The sequence below is a fragment of the Marmota flaviventris genome, chromosome 7 (assembly GCF_047511675.1).
Source record: "Marmota flaviventris isolate mMarFla1 chromosome 7, mMarFla1.hap1, whole genome shotgun sequence".
Classification (NCBI taxonomy): Eukaryota; Metazoa; Chordata; class Mammalia; order Rodentia; family Sciuridae; genus Marmota; species Marmota flaviventris.
In genome coordinates this window covers 94,441,960-94,466,441 of record NC_092504.1, presented here as the reverse complement: position 1 = coordinate 94,466,441, position 24,482 = coordinate 94,441,960, and the positions used below count along the sequence as shown (strand labels likewise).

General features: G+C 37.1%; 1 protein-coding gene and 1 pseudogene across 1 annotated transcript in view; both read right to left on the bottom strand.

Annotated features, from left to right (window-relative positions):
• Manba (mannosidase beta) overlaps positions 1-24,482 on the bottom strand; it is a 111,194-nt gene that overhangs the window by 67,453 nt on the left and 19,259 nt on the right. Inside the window, exons 5-7 of the mRNA XM_027935438.2 lie at positions 13,631-13,754; positions 8,132-8,307; positions 6,957-7,067 (exon numbers count right to left, since the gene is read on the bottom strand). Of these exons, the coding sequence (XP_027791239.2) occupies positions 6,957-7,067; positions 8,132-8,307; positions 13,631-13,754 (411 nt within the window). The remainder of the gene's footprint in view (positions 1-6,956; positions 7,068-8,131; positions 8,308-13,630; positions 13,755-24,482) is intronic.
• LOC114092922 (small nucleolar RNA SNORA42/SNORA80 family) lies at positions 14,080-14,220 on the bottom strand (annotated as a pseudogene).

Below are 24,482 nucleotides of genomic sequence, written 5' to 3'. Positions count from 1 at the left end.
CATTCCTTTCAGCATTAAAAAAATTTTTTTTCAGTCATCAAAATATTTCCACCATGTCTACAAAGAAATGCAGTCAGCAGTTTCCCCTCTCTAAAGGCCTGCATTCCTTTTATGATCCTAAACATTTATGATGCACGGGCTGCACCCAAAATTTGTAACTCCCCCAAGGCCTTTTGTCTTACTCAAATGTGCTGCTTGTCTTGTGACCTAGTAAGCAAAACATTAAAACACATGAATCTAACCTCAGTGGAAGAGAAGCAAGCAAGAAAGAAAAATTTCAATGAGATAGTTTTTAAATACAAATATTTTTACATAAAGCAAGCCTAGGGTACCAATAAACCTGCCAGGAAATAAGAGTAATATAGGTAAGATAAGGAGGGGCTGGTGACAAGAAAGAAGTGTTTAAAGTCCCATCTGACACATGTGAGTCAGATGGTGAGCATGTGAGCATGTGGAGCAAAGGTGACTCTCATCCAGCCACTTTGGAAAAATAGTTTGGTGTTATCTATGAAAGCTGACATGTGCAAGCCCTATAATTCAGCAATTCCCTACTACCAGCAGAAATGGGGTTGAGGGCATATGTGTGTGCTCCAAGTATTATATTAGTGATGACCATAGCAGCATTACTTCAAATAGCCAAAACTGGAAACAATTCAAATTTCAACAGCAGAATTGTAATAACTACGAATATTATATAGCAATGTCAATAGACAAACTACAGCTACACACAACAAAGTATCTGAATATCACAGACATACTGATGAGTCAATGTAGCCAGACACAAACACAATACATACTTCATGGTCCTGTGTATTTAAATTTTTAAATGAGCAAAAATAAGCCAGGGCTTGATGTCAGGATAGAGAGACACAGGGAAGCAGGGTCAGCAATGATTGTGGAGGCTCACAAAAGGGAACTTCTGAAGTGCTCACACTATTCTATTTCTTGATTGGAGTGATGGTTACATAAGTGTTTATTTTCTGATAACACATTAAACTTGTCACCTATGTTCTGTGTATTTTTCTGTATATGTGTTCTATGTTACAATAAATAAAACACAAAAAGGAATTCTAGTCTGGCATATACCTATTAGAGAAAGGCTAGAAAAAATAAGACTAAGAAACTCAAGCCAGGACATAAGACACTGAGGCCAAAAATGCAGATGCTGGCTTGCTGAAACACAGGCAAATCTGAAATCATCTGAAAAGATTGGTAAGAAGTTGAATTCCCTTGAAGAACCTACCTGAATAGGAACAAAAGTAAGCTAGAGATCATTTCTCTTTTACCAAATCTGGCATTAACCTATACTCTTTATCTTAATTTCAAAAGCACACATTGATCCTAAAACTTGCAAAGATCTTTAATTCCTGTCTCACCTTGGTTTCCTTTATTGGGCAATCGTGGAATTAGCTGTAGGGAGCCATGAGAGATAATTCAACCCAAACTCAACCACCACAGTCAAATGGACAAATGGGCAGATATACCATTTGAAAATTTCCAATGCAACTGAATATGGACTATTCCTCAGTCACCCACTTTAATGTCAACACCCCTGGCTACCAGAGCATCTCTCACATAGATGACATCAATCTCACATGCTCCCCTCTAAGGTCACTTCCTCTTCCACTATATCCTACTATCGAAGTATAAAAACACAAAAGTCATCAGAAAACAAACTAAAGAACTTCTAAGCATTTCCTCAGCTCTTCTTCAAGTTAAATTATCTTACTCCTTCGTCCTTTCTTCTTTTAACATCTGCACCACTCTCTTCTGAAACTTGTAAGAGCAAAATACAAAACTGACTAAAATGTCCTAGTTAAGGTTTTATAGACCAAATAAAACGTACCTTAAGACTCCTATGTGGTTGTTAGAGCTAGATTTTTGAAATCTTACAAAAGAAATACAGGGTATAATGATCAGGATTCTCTTTTAAAGTTTCCTCATATTCATGTCCCCTGATGAGTCTGTATTGTAAAAATCTGAAAAGCCTAAAGGTGAACAATTTAAATCATAAATTACATAAACTACACAACCACTTTTCTGGTCCCAAGGTGACCTTTGGTTATATGAATTTCAAAAAAAAAAAAGACTCCTACATAATATAGAATTGTTGCTTTTATTCCATTTTAGAAATAAGAAGGTAATTTTAGAAACCATAACATCTATACCCACAAATCCAGAAGCAAATAAGGTAGAGACATACTGTATAGTCTTACTTTTTGAATCAAGCTTCACCTCAAACTTTAAAGAATTGCTCAAATGTGAGGGATTTAACTAGCAAGTGCACAAGCAGGGTGGGCAGAAGGCCAGGGAAACACTTTCAAACCAGGCCACATACTTAAAATGCCTTGCAAAACACCACTTAACAGCCAGCCTAATGTGTTGCAATCTGAAATCAATAACCTTTCAGAGTAAAGGTATTCTGATTCTCAGAGATTCACAGTCTTCAACCTCAAATGGGCCTTCAATGCTGCCTAACAGTGCTACCAAGTTGCCTCAGCATTTCTGACCTTTTTCGATAATGCCATCTTAAACCTTTATTTTCCTCAAATTTCCAACTTGCCCCAATTAAGCTCAACAGATAGCATTACAACCTAGTTCCCAGGAGAAAAAAAAAAAAAAAAAAAGTTATTTGACCAGAATTCCCTAAACATTTTTTCTCAGGTTCACTTTTTCCTCTTATAACTCTGCAGAAAGAACAGTTTGCAAGTCCCACACATAGGAAATAGACTTGAGTGTTCCCAGACACCTTCAAAATTTCCTCCATCCTCTAGTTGTATCCTTTCCTCTATATATGCTATTCTACTAAACCCCTATTATAACCAAAACACAGAGCCCGTCATCCCAAAGTGAACCCATCCATGAGTATGGTAGATGCTGTCCCCTCTTGCCTGATCAAAGACTCTCTCTATTCTCTCCCTATTCTTCAACTATTTTCAGTCTTTCCCTCTTGGCTGGTCCCTTCCCTTCAGGATTTTACACTTGTTGATTTTCATCCCTTTAATGGTGTCCTTTTTAATGTTATAACAACTTTAGACTCAGACAAGTTGCTACGATAGTACAAAGAACTCCTGCATACCCCTCACCAGGAGATCCCATTCAAGTTCACCAGTTGTCCCAATAACATAAATTATAACAAAGACATCACACACCACAACTACTAGTTATGCCTCTATAGTTCATTCCCACATGAAATGGTCCTCAGTCTTTCCTTGATATTACCGTAAATTGATGAGAAATAGATTTAAGAATTTTAGCAAATAGGAATGTCTTGATGTTTCCCTGTAACTAAATTCAGGCTCTCTGCTTTTGGAGGTACAAGCAGAAGTAATGCTGTGTCCTTCATGTGGTAGTTTATTGGGTGGACACAATGTCACTTTGTTTCATTGGTGAAAATAACCTTAATTAATCCAGATAGTAGCTATTAGATGACTCAATGTATTTTTTCTCCATTATAATTTGTTGAGTGATGCTTTGAGTCTACATCAATATACCATATTTCATACCACTTTTACAGTCAAATTTTGGCATCTGTTTATATTTCTTGCATGAATTACTTATGCTACGTTGTTGTTAAATGCCTAGTTCTACCATTCCTTCTGCATTTATTAATTGACACTCTTATGAAATGATTTTCCTTTCTTTCCCTCCCATTTGACTCACTTATTTCTTTACAAAAATACGTACTCAAGGATTTTCACTATGATTAATGGGTTAAAATCTTTTACTATCATTATTCATTTTAATGCTCAAATTCTCCCAGATTTGGCCAGTAAGACCCCAATTTCCTTTTGTTGTGTCACATTCCCTGAGTACCTCCTTACTTTCTGGCACACCACAAGATTTCAGACTCCAGCCCCAGAATCAGACATTTCTTCCAAAGGTCCCTGATTCCTTTTAGAAGACAGTGGTATTCAGAAATCAAGATATGGGAACAAGCACTGCTCTTTGTTTCTAGAAAGAATGCCACTATTCCCAGGACCTCGGGGAAAGGGCTGGGATGAATGTGTATGTGTAGAGCAAACCTGGTCTTTCTGAGGAATTTAACTCAAAGAACAGAAATGACATCCATTCACACACATGCATTTACATCTACATTTATTTCTTTATCCACACACATGGAAGGCATGAATTCACACTATTAGTTCCAATTCTAATGCATTCTATATGTACATCACCTTTCTCCATCTGTGAAAACATATCCTGTTACTTCGGTAAGTTTCCTTATTGCTCAGTCACCGGTATAAAACCAATTTCCTGAACCCTAACTGGCTACCATTACAATACCCCTCAGGTGTGGTTCCCAGTATAACCTCTTAAAACGGTAGCTTGTAATCACTGTCCCCATAGTGCTCACTTCAGTCATTCTTTGATTTCCATTCTGGTTAAGGCAACTAGTGATCTCCTTGCTGCCAAACCTAAACGATCTTTCTCAATCTTTTCTAATTTGAACTCTCTTACAGCATCTGACATTCTTTAATATTTCCTGCCTCTTAAAATATTCTCTCCCTCTGTCTTCTATAACTCCCTACTCAAATGAGTGACCTCTTTGACCATTCCTTCTTAGAATCCACTATAGGCTTTTGCCTCCTCCCTTCTTTACTTATTATGATCCCCTGGGATTCTGTCCTCTCTATACAGTCCCTTAGGTAGTTCATCCCTTTCAAAAGGGTACAATTATCTCTATTCTGCTGTGGTGGGAGTGCAGTTCAGTGGTAGAGTGCTTGCCTACCTTGTCCTAGGCCCTAATGACAAAGGAAAAAATTTTAAAGCAGGTCCGTATATTCTATATCCTTAATTCAGATCTAATTCTTAAGCTCCAGACCTGTATAATGAAACACCCATCAAATATTATTCCTTAGGGATCTCCACCCTGTCCCATCACCCAAAACTGCTTTTCTTCCTGAGAAATTTAACTTAAAGAACATAATTATCTTTCATCCAATAAGAGGTCCAAAACACTCAATTGAACAGCCATTCTAAACATCTTTTTTCTCACCCACATCATCAAAGTTAATGAAGTTACCTGTGAAATTCTCTTCCAATTTTATTCCCTTATCAATTCTGTAGAGCAAGAAACTATAACCTTGTTCCTGATTTATCACTATAGTCATTTAACTGACCTCTGTTCTTGCTATTCTTCCAATCTAAGGTACACAATCTTTGTGAAACACAAGTATGATCATTACCCAACCCCTTCCAAGAATCCCTGCTGCCCTGGGGAAGCACCAATTCCATTACACAGCTAACTAGGCTGTGCATGGTCTTGCCTTAGCCTGCCTTAATGACATCATCTGTTGTCCTTAAACTTCAAGCTTAAACACAGCAGCACTGGAATTTCTTTCACTACTACAAACACACACTCTCCCTTCAAGTCTCTCTGCTTCTCTTCTACATTGCAAATTCTACTCATCCCTCAGGACATAGATTTTGTCACCTCCAGGGGTCTTCCCAGAATGCCCTGCTCTGTGCTTCCACAGTACTCTAGTTCTCTAAAGTGTTCATCCCCCTTTATTATAACCAGCTTTATCAGAGTCTCAAAGAGAAATGTCTTATACCCAGCTGTATCACCAATACCTAGCATAGTAGCCCAAACACAATAGGTGCCCTAAGTATTGACTGAATGAATGAGCCTCAGAAATAAAGAACTCTACAGAAGCCACAGTAAAAAGGCACATTGCACACATATGGATGAATTCAGGGTATGTGGCAACATACCCTTTTCACTCCTGCTGCCGTGTAATTCAAAGGTTGACATCTTCATATGTAATGAACAACTATGCAACTTTATTAGCCTGAATGAAATACAATTGTTTACCACAAATACAAGAAGGCAGAAGTCCCTCTTCTTTCTCTGTAGCAAGTTGGAATGACTCAATGTTTTTTACATTTTCATGAAGATGACACACAATTAATCATTGTGTGAGAGAACATGTGTCCTCAGCCAAGAGGGTGAGAGTAAGAATGAATGGTCAAGTACGTTCTTCTCAGTTATTCTCTGCAGGCATGCACACACAAAAACACACACTTCATACTGTTAAGATTACTGTATGACTTAACAAAATAAAAATAGAAAATGAGCTCCTGAAGGACATATTCCAAATTGTGGATGGTATCTGGCAGGAAAAGTAACACCAAATGTGAGAGGTGACACCAGAGGGCAACCACTGCCAACTGTAAATACCAAAGGTTAATGTTGCACGAAAGAGGAAATCTATGAGCAGGATTAATACTGTTACCACTTGCTATACACTGTGACTGTTATAAAGCCAGATCCAAGTTACCCCATTTTTACCATGCATGTTTTACATATAAGGAAATGGTACTTGAAGTGTCCAAGATCTAAAAAATAATAAAGTACAGCTCTTTCCAATTCTTAGCACTGTATCCTGAACTGAGCAAGACTGAAAAATTAGAAAACTCCAGTTAAAACATGTTATTTGGGAAAATGAAAAGAAATCGCAAAAGAAATAAATAGAAATTAAAAATTTTGGCTCTGGGGATTAGGAAATAGGAACAGGAAGAGTTGGGCAAAGAATCCCATTTTTATATGAATCCTCTAGTAATACTTGAGCTTTAAAATTATACATATGTATTACTTGAATAAAAAGCACAATTTAAAAGCACAGCAGGAGAGGAACTGGAGTATAGCTCAGTGGTAAATCATTTGCCTAGTACATGTGAAGATCTGAGTTCAATCCTCAGCACCAGGGGGGAGAGTGGGGAGAGAGAAATATATAAAAGCACCAAAGGAGACTATTTATTGCCAAAATAATATGTAAAGTCTGATCCATTTAAAATATAAACTTAAATACATATACATAGATGCTTTGGAATGCTGCTACTCTGGAAGAGTTGTAAGTTTTGCTGGTTTTTTCTTTACCTTCAAAGATCTATACTGCTATTTCGATAAGAAATGTCATTTTTCACAGAATATTTTAAAAATATTTACTTACCTTAGCTGATCTTTCAATATTTAAATCTTTATCCAGTTTAAAAAGAATTGTCATGTTGTACCCAGTCTGGTTTCCATGTCCATGAGGCCACCAAGTTTCCACAGGAATATTCTTTTAAGAAATATAGTAAGTCACTCTAAGAAATGTAGCATATTTTCAGAAAAATAACATGACCAAGAACATTATGTCAGTTTCTCATATAGTCAAGTATAGGAACTCTAGGTTCTATGCAATACAAGTCTCCCTATCTATATTATGCCAAATCATACCAACCTATTGATAATATTTTTAAAATCAATGTGAGGGTTGGTATTGTGGCTCAGTGGTAGAGCACTCGCCTAGCACGTGCAAGGTGCTGGGTTCGATCCTCAGCACCACATAAAAATAAACAAATAAAATAAAGGTATTGTGCCCAACTATAACTGAAAAAAATATTTTTTAAAAAATCAATGTGCTAGAAGATTAGCACAGATTAACACACCAAAAGGGAAGGGAAAGAACAGAAAAACATGGATGTTCAGAAAAACAAACCCTCCTACCTCTAACTCTCCAGCTGACACTTATCCTACATTCTTAACACTTAGACTTTGAAGTTAACTGTTCTTTCAAGACAAGAACTAGAAATTATGTGGAGTTCTGACTTTATCTAAACAGTTACGGAATGTGATTTTGCTCCATCTTTTCTAGTTCATATTTATCAATCAGAGAAATAGAAAGTGGAGGAGGGGTAAAATCCATCCTACTCCTGCCAATGAAAGATCATGAGTTTAGAATTAGAATTCTACGTACAGAATACGCATCAGCATTCAAAATTATTGACAAGTAACAAAAATACTCACTGCACTTAAAAATGTAGAAAGTATTTTGGATTTAAGATACTGCAAATACTACAGGAAAAAATCCAAATGTAACTGACTTGAGAGGAAAGATTGCCAAATTCATCACATATTTTCCATTTTCTTAATCTTAAAATTAAAAAAATATATATTCCTTGGTTCATACTCTCACAAAATATAATAAAAACAAGTTTTAAAATAGAGGATAAAATGGGAAGAAAAAAGAAAACAAATGAAGGAAATAGAATTTTTTTTCATACTTGGACCCTTCTTTCTAACCATTTCTTTTGAACAGCTTTCACTTTCAACCAGGGCTTCGCAGGAAGCACCATCATTCACCTTGTTAATTTTCACAGACAGCTCAACAGTCCTTTTTCCAGGTTGAAGTTTAATGTTGTTTGTCTTCTGTATTTTTAATTCAGGGATGGCTATGATCACTTGACCACCAACTGGAGTTGGGCTGATGACATCAAAAAATGCCTGTATTTTAAGCTTCCACATCTGGGCTCTATTGTCTAAAGCATAAAGAGAAAAAAAAATGTATACAATATGCTAAGCATCATCTCTTCACTCCTCAGGATTCACTGAAGACCAAAGCAGCTTAAGTATTCTGCAATAATATCAGTTTTTAAAAATCAATAGAAATGTTATTTTGATCTATAGAGCTTAATTCTTCATTCTGAACAATAACCAAAATTTTGTGTGTTTTATATAGACCTCCACTCTTCCAGAAGCACATGGAAAATTAAGCAATTTAGGTTCACAAAGCACAGTGTTAACCAGTAATTTTTTTCAATATTACTAGGTCACTTCTTTTTACTTGCTAACTTAAAAAATGTATAATCTTATTTCTATTTAATCTTATAAATTAGGATCCATGTCTAGAATACAGCTTCTTAGCATAGCTCTCCTAGAGTCCATTTTCTAAGGAAAACCTACCATTCATCCTCAGCTCTCCTGAAGTGCATGCAAGAAAATACCAAGAGGAGACAGTACAAGATAATTTACAAAGTAGTACTGGGGTTGAGGGTAGGGAAGAAGGACTGTCACATCATCCAGAGTCCCCTACAGTGCTCATCCTTCCTAATTACACCAAGCATAGTATCCTCTCCGCATCCTGACACCCAAGCCCCAAATAAGACAGGAACTCCGTATCAAAACAGGAGGACAGGCAAGGCTGGCTTGCCCTCTCTACAACTTGAGGTCCTCCTGAAGGCTCAGATATGTCCTTAATGATATCCTGGGCCCGTGAATAGATATGGTTTATAGTTTGTTCATATGACCTCAACCAGGAAGTCAACACAGAGGATGGCAGGAAATGTGGTTCTGGCCACTGACTCATGTCAAGTTTTTCCAAGAGCCAACTCTGTGAGGTTCTTATAAGGAAGAGAAGGAGCGAGGAAGGTAGGGCACCATGTTCCTGACTGATGGGAATTTGTAGAAAGGCTAGGCAGGTTCACAGCCCACAATAATGTGTGCTGTTCATTCACAGATCATTAAGACATCTCTATTTGTGTCTAATACATTAGACTTTGAGATTCTTCAAAGAATGTTACTATACTGTCTTCTTTGTAAATATGTGACGAGAAAAAGGAAAGAACAGGGGGTGGGGAACTGCTTTATTCAGCTGTCTAGAAGAAAAAAATATATATAAATGAAACATAGAAATTAGAAAAACAAGAAGATGGCTGAGTTACCTTAATACAAGTATATAAACAAGCACCAGGAAGACATGGTTCCAAACTACATAATTTTTAAAACAGATACAACTTTTTTTGTTGCCTTTATTTTATTTATTCATTTTTATGTGGTGCCAAGGATTAAACCCAGTGCCTCAAATATGCTTGGCAAGCCCTTTACCACTAAGCTACAATGGCAGCCCCCTCAAACTACATCTTAAGCATTGCTTTAATTGATTTTAATAAATCCTCAAGTTTCAATGTCTTCATCTAGCTGTATGATATCTAACTTCAGGGAAAATTGGGATCTTCCACATTTAAACTCTCACTAACTTGTACTGGTACATCTAGTTTATAAATGAAAAGAAAGATCCATGGAAAGACAGAGATAAAAGAATCCTGGAGATGTCCTAGTCACTTTGCAGATGAGGTTTTGAAGCCCTGAGTGCAGTCCTTACTCAAAGTTTCCTAGGCCAAGGAGAGAACAGGGACCCAGGCTTCCTGACTCCAGTGCTCACGGCTGCCTAATGGGAGCCCCTACTGAAAAGAATGATGCTAGCAGGTACACATTGACAGAAATTTGTATATGAATGATAAGGAAGAATAAAAGCAAAGGGAATCAGCCCTTCAGACTCCAACTCCAAAAAGCAAATAAATATATTCCAAGTGAAACAAAGCATTTGGGGGGATTAAAACAATAAAACATTACCTTCTTAATGAGCATCTTTGTAAAAAAGTAAGGAAGACTAGAGTCTAGGAACACAGAGTGTGTCTGACCCTCCACTGAACATATAATTATGTGGTGCCTCAGCTCCTCCACTCCTCAAAATACCATCCTTGCAGCCTAAACTACTGACCAGGGCACAAAAACAGTTATGTGAGCATTTCTGTCAAACCAGTCAAAGAGATTTCTTGAATAGTTACTATCTGTAAAGCTTGACAGACACTATATATTACAAACTAATCCAAAAAGGCAAAACTGCTGTCTCTAACTCTGAAAATGTACTTAGAGAAACAAAATACATCCAAAGGTCACAGTTAAGAACACCAGATGGCATCTGAGGGGTTAAGGACTAGCAGGGAAATGGAAGTTCAGAGGCAGGGAATGTTCAGGTCGGCATAGGAAAAATCTGCAAACGTCTGCTTATGTAAGATGAAAAAGATGCTTCATCTCATTGGAGGAAAAAGCTATTCAAAGACAGCTGCCTTGATTAGCTTCGCCCTGCTGGGCTCCTGCAGCTCCCCCCCTTTGCCTGCTCCTTCTTCCTGCATCTTTCATAGGAAACGAAAAGCTACAGGGAAAAAGTAGTCCTGTGCATTTAAAGAAATAGTAATGACACCATACTGAATTGGCCAAGTTGCAGAACGTGTAAATTCAAACATAAGCTATTTTCCTGGACTCCTGCTAGAATTAGAGGGCAGATAGAAGCAGCTGCTTTTTAAAGAGTTATCAGTTGAACTGGCCAAAAGGCAGGCTCATGGTTAGCTACAGCAGCTGTTTTCTCTCCCTTCACCAAACAGCAAGATCTCCCTGCCTACTTAGCAGGACAAAATCCCTGAAAATAAAATCAAGGCAAAAAGAGCCAAAGCAAAATCCCCTTCAAAACAAGGAATAGAACAGGAGTATGTTCCAGGGAAGAAAATGTACCTAAGCAAGAAGGCAACTAATAAATCAGAGGAAAGACTATTCAAGCAACCTATCTACCCATACAGTAATTTCAAAGGAGAAGAGTGTTATTTTAGGAAAAAAGTAATTCAGAGATGAATTAAAAAAGTGATTCCAAAGGAATGCATGAAAAAAAATGAACAAATGCTTACCAAGTAAGGTACTAAACAAAACCAACAAATCTTTGCTATATTTTAATATTATATTTTCTGTGTTAAGCTATAAGCAAAAGGTAGCAATGCCCTTGAACTAGACCTCTATTGGGCAGGGCGAGGTCCAGCTGAGTGCTGGAGTTCACTCCTGCAATTCAAAGGCTGGGTCATCCACAATGAAGGAGTCCTGAGGCAGCTGTACAAAGTAGGGCAGGCAAAGTAGAAGTGTCCCAAGTATGGGTCAGAGATTCACAGCCACCCCAACTCAGAAAGAATTACAAAAGCAAGGGAATTCACAGGTTGAAAAAACATCTCCATGCTTTCCTAACTGAACAAAAGATTAAACGGCAGAGTATTTCAACAAAACAAATTATATATTTTATTTTATGTCTATATGACAATATAAAAAGGTCACAAAATTAGGCAATCATCACTCCCTAATAAATGTATGGCCCAACTGAAACAATTCGCAAGGATAATGAATATCTGTCTGTCTCTCTTACACACACACAAACACACACACACAGGGAAAAAAAAAAAAACACCATCAAACCCAAAGGCCTACATTTTGGCACAGATCATTTTCTCATAAATGTACTAATCTTTAGAATTGAGGCATCTACCTTCCCTGTTACATTCCCCCTACTTCCGCACATACCTCAGTAACCCAAGTCCAGCCCAGACTTCCCCTTCCCCTCCCTCAGCACACGCAGTAGGTTTTCCTGCAACACCCACCCCAAACCCCATGGAAAAAGACCGGTAGAGGTTTGCTGAGTCACACCTGGTCAAAGCATCTGGGCCTCCCTTTTCAATACCAGTGTGAATCTTTCACTTTTAAAAATACTGAAAATAGGGTTTTTCCTACAAGAGTTACTGCTATTTAAAACCTAATGAGAATATTTCAGGGCTAAGGATGAATCATTTAAATAAATCTCAGCTAATCGGGTTTTGAAGAAAGTTATACCAGTGCACCGGTATCTTAAAACCCAGATAAATCTTAGTAGCCCTAAAAACATCAGTGGCTCCTGCTTTACTGTGATCTCAGCATTATTTTCAAATATAATTGTTTTATTGTTTAGCATCTTGAACATTAAGAATATGTGAACATTGGGTTTGGAGGTATGGGTCAGTGATAGAGCATTTACCTAGCATTTGCAAGGCCCTGTATTCAGTTCCTACCCAGCATGGCAAAAAAGCAAAAAAATAAAGAACTTTGTAAAAATCATTCAGGAAGCTGAGGTTAGGGGAAAAAAAATCAAACAAATGGCCACAAGATATTGAAAAGTACGAAAGTTTAGAAACCGTTATTATCAGGAATGAGATTAGAGAGAAATATATACACATATACACATTATACACACAAAGTAAATTAATTCACAAAAATTTCAAGTCAAGTTTTAAAAGTAAAACATCCCTCTTTATATATATATATATATGTGTGTGTGTGTGTGTATATATATGTGTGTGTGTGTGTGTATACACATACATATATATATAGTTGTTAATGGAACTTTATTATTATTTTTTTTTTAATTTATATGTGGTGCTAAGACTTGAACCCCATCATGCCTCACACATGCTAGGCAAGTGCTCTACCACTGAGCACAACCCCAGCCCATGGATTGGTAATCTTTTATATCACCCCTCTCCCCCAACCAGTGTGCAGCACCCTGAGGAATGACTGGATGTACTCGATTTCTTTTCTATGCCAAACAAACACAGTGTTCAGAAAAGAACTCAACAAATATTTGATCCAATTTTAACTGATTCACTGACTTCTGTGAGATTTCTGGGTTTTATTTCAATATTCCTTGACAGGGAATAGTTCTTTCAACTAAAAGAAGTTTCTTCACTTTGCAAAATGTTCTTTGTGTCTTCTCTACCTTCCAGTCATTTTCAACTCTTAACAAGGCTTACAGGTCGGGGCCTCAGAGGTGCTCTCTGAGTTATGGAGATAATGTACAGTGACAAAAAACTGGTCTAGTGACTAGAGCAAACCACTGAAAGTGACCTCAGGGACAACAAAAAGGAGTACAAGCCAGCACACCCAATCCTTCCAACAAAGAAGACATAGCTCGGGAGGAATTAGAGATGTTCTTCATTTTTTTTCTTCCTTTCTTTGCAAAATATGCTAAAAGGTATCTACCAACCTACGTGCTTTATATTGTCAATTTTTCTGACAAATCAGTTTGTATCTACTTCTTATGTTTATAAATTGGCAGTGCCACAACGTGTTTTTAAAAATTAAGTCTCTGAAAAAATATGTATTTAAATTACAAACTCAATATTTATAACACAGAGGAGAAGACACAAAAACAAGAAATTACAATTCTTAACTTACCATACATTGGGACAAATGTGAAGTCATACAGATGACAAATATTATAGGCTTCAATTCTAACACCTTTCCAGATTCCTTGGGTAGGAAAAGAAGGCCCCCAGTCCCAACTAAAGGAACACTGTTCCTGTGATTTAAAGGGGGAAAAGAAGATACATTCTGATTACTGTAAAATTTAAATATTATGAAAAACATTTTCTTTTAAAATATTATAAAAATATATGCATATCAATTTGCTAAAGTTGACATAACAAAATGCCATAGACTAGATAAGGTTTTACCAAATGAAATTCATCTTCTCACAGTTCTGGAGGCCAAAAGCCCAAGATCAAGGTGTCAGGTTTGGTTTCTTATGAGGCCTCTCTTCTTGGCTTGCAGATAACCACCTTCTTCTTCTTCTTCTTCTTCTTTTTTTTTTTTTTTTTTTTTGTCTTCTTTTCTGTTCTTTTTTGCACTGTGCAACCCTCTTCATTGCCAGCAGCCTAAGGCAGAGGCCAGGCAATGGTTCAGGGCTACAGTTTGCTCTGGCATGGGACACTATGAGAGACAATAACCACCTTCTTGATGTATCCTCACATAGTCTTTTTCTATGCTCAAGCATCCCTGGTGACCTCTCTCTGTTGTCCAAATTTCCTCTTCTCACAACACTAGTCAGATTAGGGCCCACTCTAGCCACTTCATTTTAACTTAATCATCTCTTTAAAAATTTTATCTTCAGGGCTGGGGTTATAGCTCAGTGGTAGAGTGCTTGCCTTGCATTTGTGAGGCACTTGGTTTGATCCTCAGCACCACATAAAATAAATAAATAAAATATATATACTTAAAAATTTTTTTTTCTCTCCAAATACAATTATATTCTGAGGTACTAGGGGTTAGAAATTCCACATGTAAATTTGGGGGCACTATTCAGTCCACAACAATGTGTGTGTGTGCATGCTTGCAAGTAGACACATAAGTTTCTCTGCAGCAACCCACAATTTTCCTCTTCTGATGTTTATACACTTATATAATCCCTTCTCTTGACTATGTATTGAATCTCAAAAAACAATTCCAACCAAAAGAATATAGCAGAGGTGATACTATTTTCAAAATTGGGTTATAAAAAACTGAGCCTCTTGCTTAGCTCTTTTGGCCAAGGAAAAAGCCAGCGGCCACATCCAGAAACAGCTCTGTGGGGAGACCCATGTGAGTCCTGGGAGGCCTACCAATAACCATGATGAGCCTAGCCCTCATTAAGGCTTGAGACGCCTGCAGCCCAACTGGGTGGCAGCTTGACTACAACCTTGGGAGAGACCTTAAACCAGAAGCAGACAGCCACCCCAGGGTGAGGTTCCTAGTGGACATAAACTGTGATAACAAATGTTTTAAGATAAAAATTTTGGTGTAATTTGCTGACAGAATATATAACTATTACAATAATCAATATATCAACCTATGCAACATAATTTTTTGTTTTGGGTTTTTTTATTGTTGTTGTTATTGTTTGGTGCAGGGGATTGAACCCAATGGTGCTTAACCACTGAGCCATACCCCGCCCCGCCCTTTTCTATACTTTATTTAGAGACAGGGTCTTGTTGAGTTGTTAAGTGCCTTGCTAAGTTGCTTAGGCTGGCTCTGAACTCACAGTCCTCCTGCCTCAGCCTCTTGAGTCATTGGGATTACAGGTGTGTGCCACAGTGTTCTGCTCATAATTTTAACTGCTAAATTTATTTAGCAGAAATGTTTCTAAGAACATAAAATCCAACTACAAAGAGTTTATTCTTCAAAGGATATTACATTGAGGCAACACAATGGTTACCTTTTATAAATGCCTTCAAAAGATCTCTGAACGTAGCCACTGTATTAAGTGTGATAACAATAAAGAATAAGTAACAACATTGAAAGATAAAAACAAGGCTGGGCTCAGTGTTGCATGCCTGTAATCCCCACAGCTTGAGACAGGAGAATCTCAAATTGCCTTAAGCAACTCAGCAAAACCCTCTCTCTAAATAAAATAAGAAAAAGGGCTGAGGATGTGGCTCAGTGGTTAAGTGCCCCTGGGTTCAATCCCAGGGACCAAATTTTTTTAAAAAAAGATAAAAACATGATAAACAGTTTAAAAGAAGCTCTAGTGAGACTCATCAAACCCTATCTCCTTGAGTGTGAATTTATTTTTTTTTAATTTTTATTGTTGGTTGTTCAAAACATTACATAGTTCTTGATATATCATATTTCACACTTTGATTCAAGTGGGTTATGAACCCCCATTTTCACCCGTATACAGATTGCAGAATCACATTGGTTACACATCCACTGATTTACATATTGACATAGTAGTGTCTGTTGTATTCTGCTGCCTTTCCTATCCTCTACTATCCCCCCTCCCCTCCCCTCCCCTCCCCTCTTTTCTCTCTACCCCCTCTACTGTAATTCATTTCTCCCCCTTGTATTATTTTCCCCTTTCCCCTCACTTCCTCTTGTATGTAATTTTGTATAACCCTGAGGGTCTCCTTTCCATTTCCATGCAATTTCCCTTCTCTCTCCCTTTCCCTCCCACCTCTCATCCCTGTTTAATGTTAATCTTCTTCTCATGCTCTTCCTCCCTACTCTGTTCTTAGTTATTGAGTGTGAATTTAGAAGTCTTTGTTTCTGAACACAGAGCCCTAAAGCAATCAGTTCAAATTTTAGACACTGACACAGGAGGCCAAGGCAAACATCTCATTCAATCTTATCAGCTTGGCTATCTGTCTCTCCCATTATGACACTCAATTTCCATAGTATAAAATTATAAAGGTACCAAATCAAAAGTACAAAATGCTTCTCTTAATAAAACCTTTTCAAGAAGAATTTTTCCTATTTCTATTTTTTTAAATAATCTTTTTTATTATTTATTTATTTATTTATTTTTATGGTGCTGGGGATGGAACCCAGGATCTTGAACATTCAACAAAGAGACAACAATGGGAATTGGTGGGGAAAAAACTAGAGAAGTTGGCTCAGGTCACACAGAGCTAAGTATGGACTTCAGCCTAAAGACAATGAGACCCGTGGACAAGTTTTAAGAAGAGGAGTATCGTGATCATTTTTGTCTGAAAAGACCATTCTAGCTACTCTGTGAACAACCAGTCAGAAGAAGGCAAGTGAGAATGCAGGTACATCAGTTAGGCAACCAGGGCAGTATTTCATGTAAGAAATAACTGAATTCAAGACCTAGTAGTAGAAATGGAGCATGCGTAGATTGAAGAGCTATTGAAGAAGTTCCATGCACAAAAGGATTTAGTCATGGGTTGGTTGGAAGAGGAAATAAAGAGAGAGGGAGGTACCAGAATAACTCTTGAATTTGTGGCTTGAGCAACTATTGCAGGTAGTATCCCATTCAGTAAAAACAAGAAACACAAGAAAAAGGATTTAGATCACAAATGCTGTGCTGAACATACTAAGTTTTAAAGTACCGGTGAATCAGGCAAATGGCAGTGATAAACAGAACTTGAGTATAAGGTCTGGAATTGAAGAGACATGGAGCCAAGGATAGTTACTTGGGAGTTACTGCCAAGTCCATTGGCTAGTTGTTGTTGTTGTTGTTTTAATTTTTATGTTGTAAGTCAATTGGGTACTAAATAAATGAAAGTAAATGAGGTAGCCTAGAGAAGGTATGAAATTAGAGAAGTGTCTATAACAGAAAGACATTTGAATAATATAACTTTTAAGAGAAGCAGAACGTGAATAGACACATAGAAAAAACAGCCAGGATGCAAGCAGGCAACAAAGAGGATGGCCTCAAACACTAGTAGGAGTTTGACACCTCTGTCTTTTCTACTGTCTAAATGATGGGAAAGATGGAGGACATCGTCTAAACTGGGCAAATGGGGAAAGCAAAGATGAGAGGGGATTTGTGTTGGTATGGAGAAAGTGGTCCAACAATGGGTGAAGGAAAGTTAAGCTTTTCCTCTTAAAAACCCAGTGTCACCTAGACTCCTAATGCAATCATGCACTAGTATCAGTTCAAGTCCTCATCAGATGTGGTGGCACACACCTATAATCCCAGCAGCTCAGGAGGCTGAGACAGGAGGATGGTGAGTTCAAAGCCAGCCTCAGCAAAAGTGAGGGGCTAAGCAACTCAGTGAGACCCTGTCTCTACATAAAATACAAAATAGGGCTGAGGATGTGGCTCAGTGGTCGAGTGCCCCTGAGTTCAATCCCCAGTTCCCAATAAATAAATCCCCAGTTCAATCCCTACTACTGCCATTGCTGCTGCTTCTGATTCCGCTGCTACCAGCCTGAGGTTGCCTGGAGGTCTTCTTTCTGGGTGCTGCTGCCACAGAAGAGACCATTGCCCTGGATGCAACTGAAGCCGACATCGCTGCTGACCCCCTAAGATCGCCTGTTGAGGCTGCCCCCACAGCTGCAATTGCAGCTGCCCCTGCAGCCCCTGCAGCCACTGCTACAGCCTCTGCAGCCACAACTACTGCTGACCTGCTGCCTGCTGCCAACAACCACTGCCACTACTGCTGCTACCATGGCCTAGAGCACTCCTTCGGGGGAGACTCCAGGTTTGGTTGCATATAGCTGCACCCATTTTGGAACATCAGCTAGGACCTGGGGCCCAGGTGCCAGCAGGTTTACCACCACAAGAGCCTCTGCCTGGGGACTCCAGCTAGGACCTGCAGGTCCACTATGGGGGGTGCCCGCAGGTTTGGAGGAGCCTGAGGTCTTCCTGCTGAGTGGCCCTGTCTTGTTGCTATATCTCAGGGTTGCTCCTTTGCATGAATGTATCCCGGGTGGTCTCTCTGCAAGTAGGAACAGCATTGAGATCTTGGGACTGCAGCGTGGCCAAGCCTGAGGTATCTGAAGTTCAGATTGGTGGAACAGTGACTGGGATTGTGAGGGCTGATCTGGGTTTGGTGATCCCAGGAGACACAGAGAGAGAGGGTGGAGAAACTGTTGAACACTGACAGAGACAGTTTGACTTTGCAGCAAGATTTATTTTATTTTATTTTTTGATTCACTAATCTCTCTACCATATTTGGAACAGGATATTTTTTATGCATCAGTGTGTGGAGGACAATGATATATGAATGGTGTTTTGCATTTTTGTTGTATTCTTGTTTCTTTGATTTTTTTCTCTTTGTTTGTATTCTTCCTCTCTCTTGTCTATTTTCTTGGATTTTCTTTTCAACTTTTCTCCAACCAGCAGTCAATCTCTGTTGGCTCCCCTTCCACTCTTCCTATGAATTTTTACTTCTAAATTCTCTCTTCCTCCCTTGCAAATATTGCATACTACACTACCTCTGTTCTCTCATCCACCACTTGAAACTGTAAATCATTTTAACAAATATTCTGTTTGTACTATAGATAGTTATTGAACTCCATTTTGGTTTAATTTGAGAAACCAGTAGATGCCTTAGTGGGAGCTATTAGGTTTAAGGGTATATAGTGTGTATGCTGGGTGCTGTTGATATTGGTCTCACCAGTAAAGGTGAAGCACTGAAAACCTTCAGGGGCACTATGGGTCTGCAGGGTAGAATTTATCCTGCCTTAGATCCATACTTTCAGATGGGAAAACACACTAACAAAATGAAAAAAAAACAAGGGAACAAAATGCCCCAAACAAACCAAGATGCTTAACAACAGAAGCCACTGATAACACAATAGAAGAAATGTCCAAGAAGGAGTTCAGATTGTACATAGTTAAATTGACACGTGAAGTAAAGGACAGTAAAAGGAATGAAGTCAAAGAAAAAATATCTAGGAAGTGAAAGACCACTTCAATAAAGAGTTAGAGATCATTAAAAAAAAAAAGTAGAAATCCTCAAAATGAAAGAATCAGTAACCAATTATAAATTCAATAGAAAGCATCACCAAAAGACTAGACCACTTGGAAGACAGAACCTCATACAATGAAGTCAAAATATATAATCTTGAAAGTAAAGTTGAACATACAGAGAAGATGGTAAGAAACCAAAAACATAACATCCAAGAATTATGGGATAACATGAAAAGACCAAATTTAAGAGTTATCAGAATAGATGAAGGAGCAGAGATATAAACTGTACAGTCTTTTCAATGATATAATAGCAGAAATTTCCCAGACCTGAAGAATGGAATGGAAAATCAAATACAAGAGGCATACAAGACCCCAAATGTACAAAATTACAGCAGACCCACACCAAGATACATTATAATAAAAATGACTAACACAGAGAATAAAGATAAAATCTTAAAGGCTGTGAGAGAAAAAAAATCAAATTATGTATAGGGAGAAACCAATTTGGATCTCAACTGATTTCTCAACCCAGACCTTCAAAGCTAGGAGGTCCTGGAATAATATATTTCAAGCTCTAAAAGAAAACGGATGCCAACCAAGAATTTTATATCCAGCAAAATTAAGTTTCAGATTTGAAGATGAATTTAAAACCTTCCATGATAAACAAAATTAAAAGAATTCACAATTAGAAAGTCTATATTACAGAACATTCTCAAAAAAAATATTCCATGAGGATGAAGTGAAAAAAAAGTGAAAACCAGCAAAGGGAGGACTGACACTAAAGGGACATTCAACCAAATGAGAAACTAAGACAAATCAAAAACCAGAAATAAATCAAAAGACAGGGAACACAAATCACATCTCAATAATAACCTTGAATATTCATGGCCTAAACTCATCAATCAAAAGACACAGACTGGGGCTGGGGATGTGGCTCAAGCAGTAGCGCGCTCGCCTGGCATGCGTGCGGCCCAGGTTCGATCCTCAGCACCACATACAGACAAAGATGTTGTGTCCGTTGATAACTAAAATGTAAATATTAAAAAATTCTCTCTCTCTCTTTAAAAAATTTTTTTAAAAAAAAGATACAGACTGGCAGATTGGATTAAAAAGCAAAACCCAACAATATGCTGATTCAAGAGACTCACCTCATGGGCAAAGACATCCACAGGCTGAAGATCAAAGGATGGGAAAAAACTTATCACTCACATGGATTGTGTAAACAAGAAGGGGTTTCCATTCTCATTTCAGATAAAGTAGACTTTAAACCAAAGTTAATCAGAAGTTATAAAGAAAGACATTTCATACTTCTTAAGGGAAGTATATATAAGCAGGATATAACAATCATAAATACTTATGCCCCAAACAAAGGAGCATCTATATACATAAAAAAAAATACCTTCTCAATTTCAAGAGTCAAATAGAACAATAATACTGGGTGACTTTAACATACCGCTCTGACTACTAGACAGATCTTCCAAACAAAAACAAAAATTATGGTATATATGTGTATTAAGAATTGTAATGCAAAAAAAAGTACATGTATAATGGCATAAGTAGACGTGAACATACTTTATATACAGAGATACGAAAAATTGTGCTCTATATGTGTAATAAGGATTGTAATGCATTCCACTGTTGTTGTGTATTTTAAAAAAATAATAAAATCAATTTTTAAAAAAAGAATTGTAATGCAAAACAAAAAAGAATAGTGTTACCTTAGATTAGGTAGAGAGAAGTAAAAGGATGGGAAGGCAGGGGATGTGGGGATAAGAAAGATAGTAGAATGAAACAGACACTATTACTTTATGTATATATGTAACTGTATGACCAATATGATTCTACAATATGTATACTCAGAAAAATGAGAAATTATATCCCATCTATGTATATCAAAGTATATAAGTGCATTCTACTCTCATGTATAACTAATTAAAACATATAAAAAATTAATTAAAAAAAGAAAAGAAAACTAAATAAGGAAACTATAGAACTAAATAATGCAAGCAATAATTTAGATTTAACAGACATATATAGAATATTTCATCCATCAATGAATGAATACAGTTTATTCTCAGCAGCACAGAACTCCTTCTCTAAAATAGGCCATATCTTATGCCATAAAGCAATTCTTAGTAAATACAAAAAAACAGAGATAATACCTTGCGTTCTATCAGACCAAAATGGAATGAAATTAGAAATCAATGACAAAATAAAAAATAGAAGCTACTGTAACAAATGGAGACTAAATAATACACAACTGAATGATGAATGGATAATAGAAGAAATTAAGGATGAAATAAAAAAATTCTTAGAGGTAAATGAGAACATTGATACAATGTATCAAAGTCTCTGTGACACTATGAAAGCAGTAATAAAAGGAAAGTTTATTGCACTGAGTGCATTCATTAAAAGAATAAAAAAGTCAACCAAAAAAATGACCTAATACCACATCTTAAAGCCCTAGAAAAAGAAGAACAAATCAATCCCCAAAGCAGAAGACAGGAAATAATTAATATCAGAGCTGAAATCAATGAAATTGAAACAAAATAAACAATAGCAAAAATTGACAAAACTAAAAGTTGGTTCTTTGAAAATATAAATAAAATTGATAAACCATTAGCCATGCTAACAAAGAGAAGGAGAGAGAAAACTCAAATTACTAAAATACATAATGAAAACGGAAATATCACAACAGACACTACAGAAATGCAGAAGATAATTAGAAGTTATTTTGAAAATTTGTACTCCAATAAAATAGAAAATATCGAAAGCATCAACAAATTTCTATAAGCATGGGATGTGCCCAAACTGAATCAGAATGATATACTCAATTTAAACAGATCAATTTCAAGTGATGAAATAGAAGACACTATTAGAAGCCTACCAAACAAGAAAAGCCCAGGACCGGATGAATACACAGCTGAGTTCTACAAGACCTTTAAAGAAGAACTAATACCAATACTCTTCAAATTAATTTGTGAAATAGAAAAAGAGGGGGCACTTCCAAACTCACTCCATGAGGCCAATATCACCTTGATTCCAAAACCAGGCAAAGAATTATCAAAGAAAGAAAACCTCAGACCAATATCTCTAGTGAACATAGATGCAAAAATTCTCAATAAAATTCTGGCAGATCAAATACAAAAACATATCAAAAAGATAGCACACCCTCCCAGGGGTGCAAGGTTGGTTAAATATATGGAAATCAATAAATATAATTCATCATATCAACAGACTTAAAGCTAAGAACCATATGATCATCTCAATAGATGCAGAAAAGCATTCAACAAAATACAGTACCCCTTCATGTTCAAAACACTAGAAAAACTAGGGATAGCAGGAACATATCTCAACATTGTAAAAGCTATCTATGCTAAGCCCCAGGCCAACATCATTCTAAATGGAGAAAAATTTGAAAGCATTCCCTCTAAAAATGGGAACAAGACTAGTACTTATTCACCACTTCTATTTAATACTAGCCAGAGCAATTAGAGAGATGAAAGAAATTAAAGAGATACGGATAGGAAAAGAAGAACTCAAATTAGCACTGTTTACTGACAATATGATTCTATATCTATAAGACCCAAAACACTCTACAGAAAACTTCTAGAACTAATAAATGAATTCAGCAAAGTAGCAGGATATGAAATCAACAGCCATGAATCAAAGGCATTTCTGTATATCAGTGACAAATCCTCTGAAAGGGAAATGAGGAAAACTACACCATTTACAATAGCCTCAAAAAAAGAAAGAAAAGAAAAAAACCTTGGGAATCAACTTAATGAAAGGTGAAAGACATCTACGACAAAAACTACAGAACACTAAAGAAAGAAATTAAAGAAGACCTTAGAAGATGGAAAGATCTCCCTTGTTCTTGGATAGGCAGAATTAATATTGTCAAAATGACCATACTATCAAAAGCACTATACAGATTTAATGCAATTCCAATCAAAGTCCCATTGACATTCCTCATAGAAATAGAAAAAACAGTCATGAAATTCATCTGGAAAAATAAGAAACTTCGAATAGCTAAAGCAATCCTTAGCAAGAAGAGTGAAGCAGGTGGCATCACTATATCAGAACTTAAAGCATACTACAGAGCAATAATAACAAAAATTGCATGGTATTGGCACCAAGATAGACTTGTATATCAATTGTACAGAACAGAGGATGCAGAGACAAACCCACATAAATACGGTTATCTCATACTAGACAAGGATGCCAAAAATATTTACTGGAGAAAAGATAGCCTATTCAACAAATAGTGCTGGCAAAACTGGAAATCCATATGTAGCAAAATGAAATTAAACCTCTATCTCTCACCCTGCACAAAAATCAACTCAAAGTGGATCAATGACTCAGGCACTAGAATGGAGACCCTGCACCTAATAGAAGAAAAAATAGGCCCAAATTTATACTATGTCAGCCTAGGATCTGACTTCCTTAACAAGACTCCTAAAGCACAAGAAGTAAAATCAAGAATTAATAAATGGGATGGATTCAAATTTAAAAGCTTCTTCTCAGCAAAGGAAACAATTAATAATGTTAAAAGAGAGCCTACAGATTGCGAGAAATCTTCACCACATGCATCTCTGATAAAGCATTAATCTCTAGGATATATAAAGAACTCAAAAAACTTACACCCATAAAACAAATAACCCAATCAATAAATGGGCTAAGCAACTGAACAGATACTTCAAAGAAGAAGAAATACAATTGGTCAACCAATATATGAAAAAGTGTTCAACATCTCTAGCAATTAGAGAAATGGAAATCAAAACTACTCTTAGATTTCATCTCACTCCTGTCAGAATGGCAATCATCAAGAATAGAGGCAACAATAAATGTTGGTGAGGATGTGGTGAAAAGGTACACTCATACATTGCTGATGGGACTGCACATTGATGCAACCACTATGGAAAGCAGTATGGAGATTCCTCAGAAAACCGAGAATGGAACCACCATTTGACCCAGCTACCCGACTTCCTGGTTTACACCCAAAGGATTTAAACTCAGCATGCTATCGTGATGCAGCCACATCAATGTTTATAGCAGCTCAATTTACAACAGCTAGACTGTGGAACCAACCTAGGTGTCCCTCAATAGATG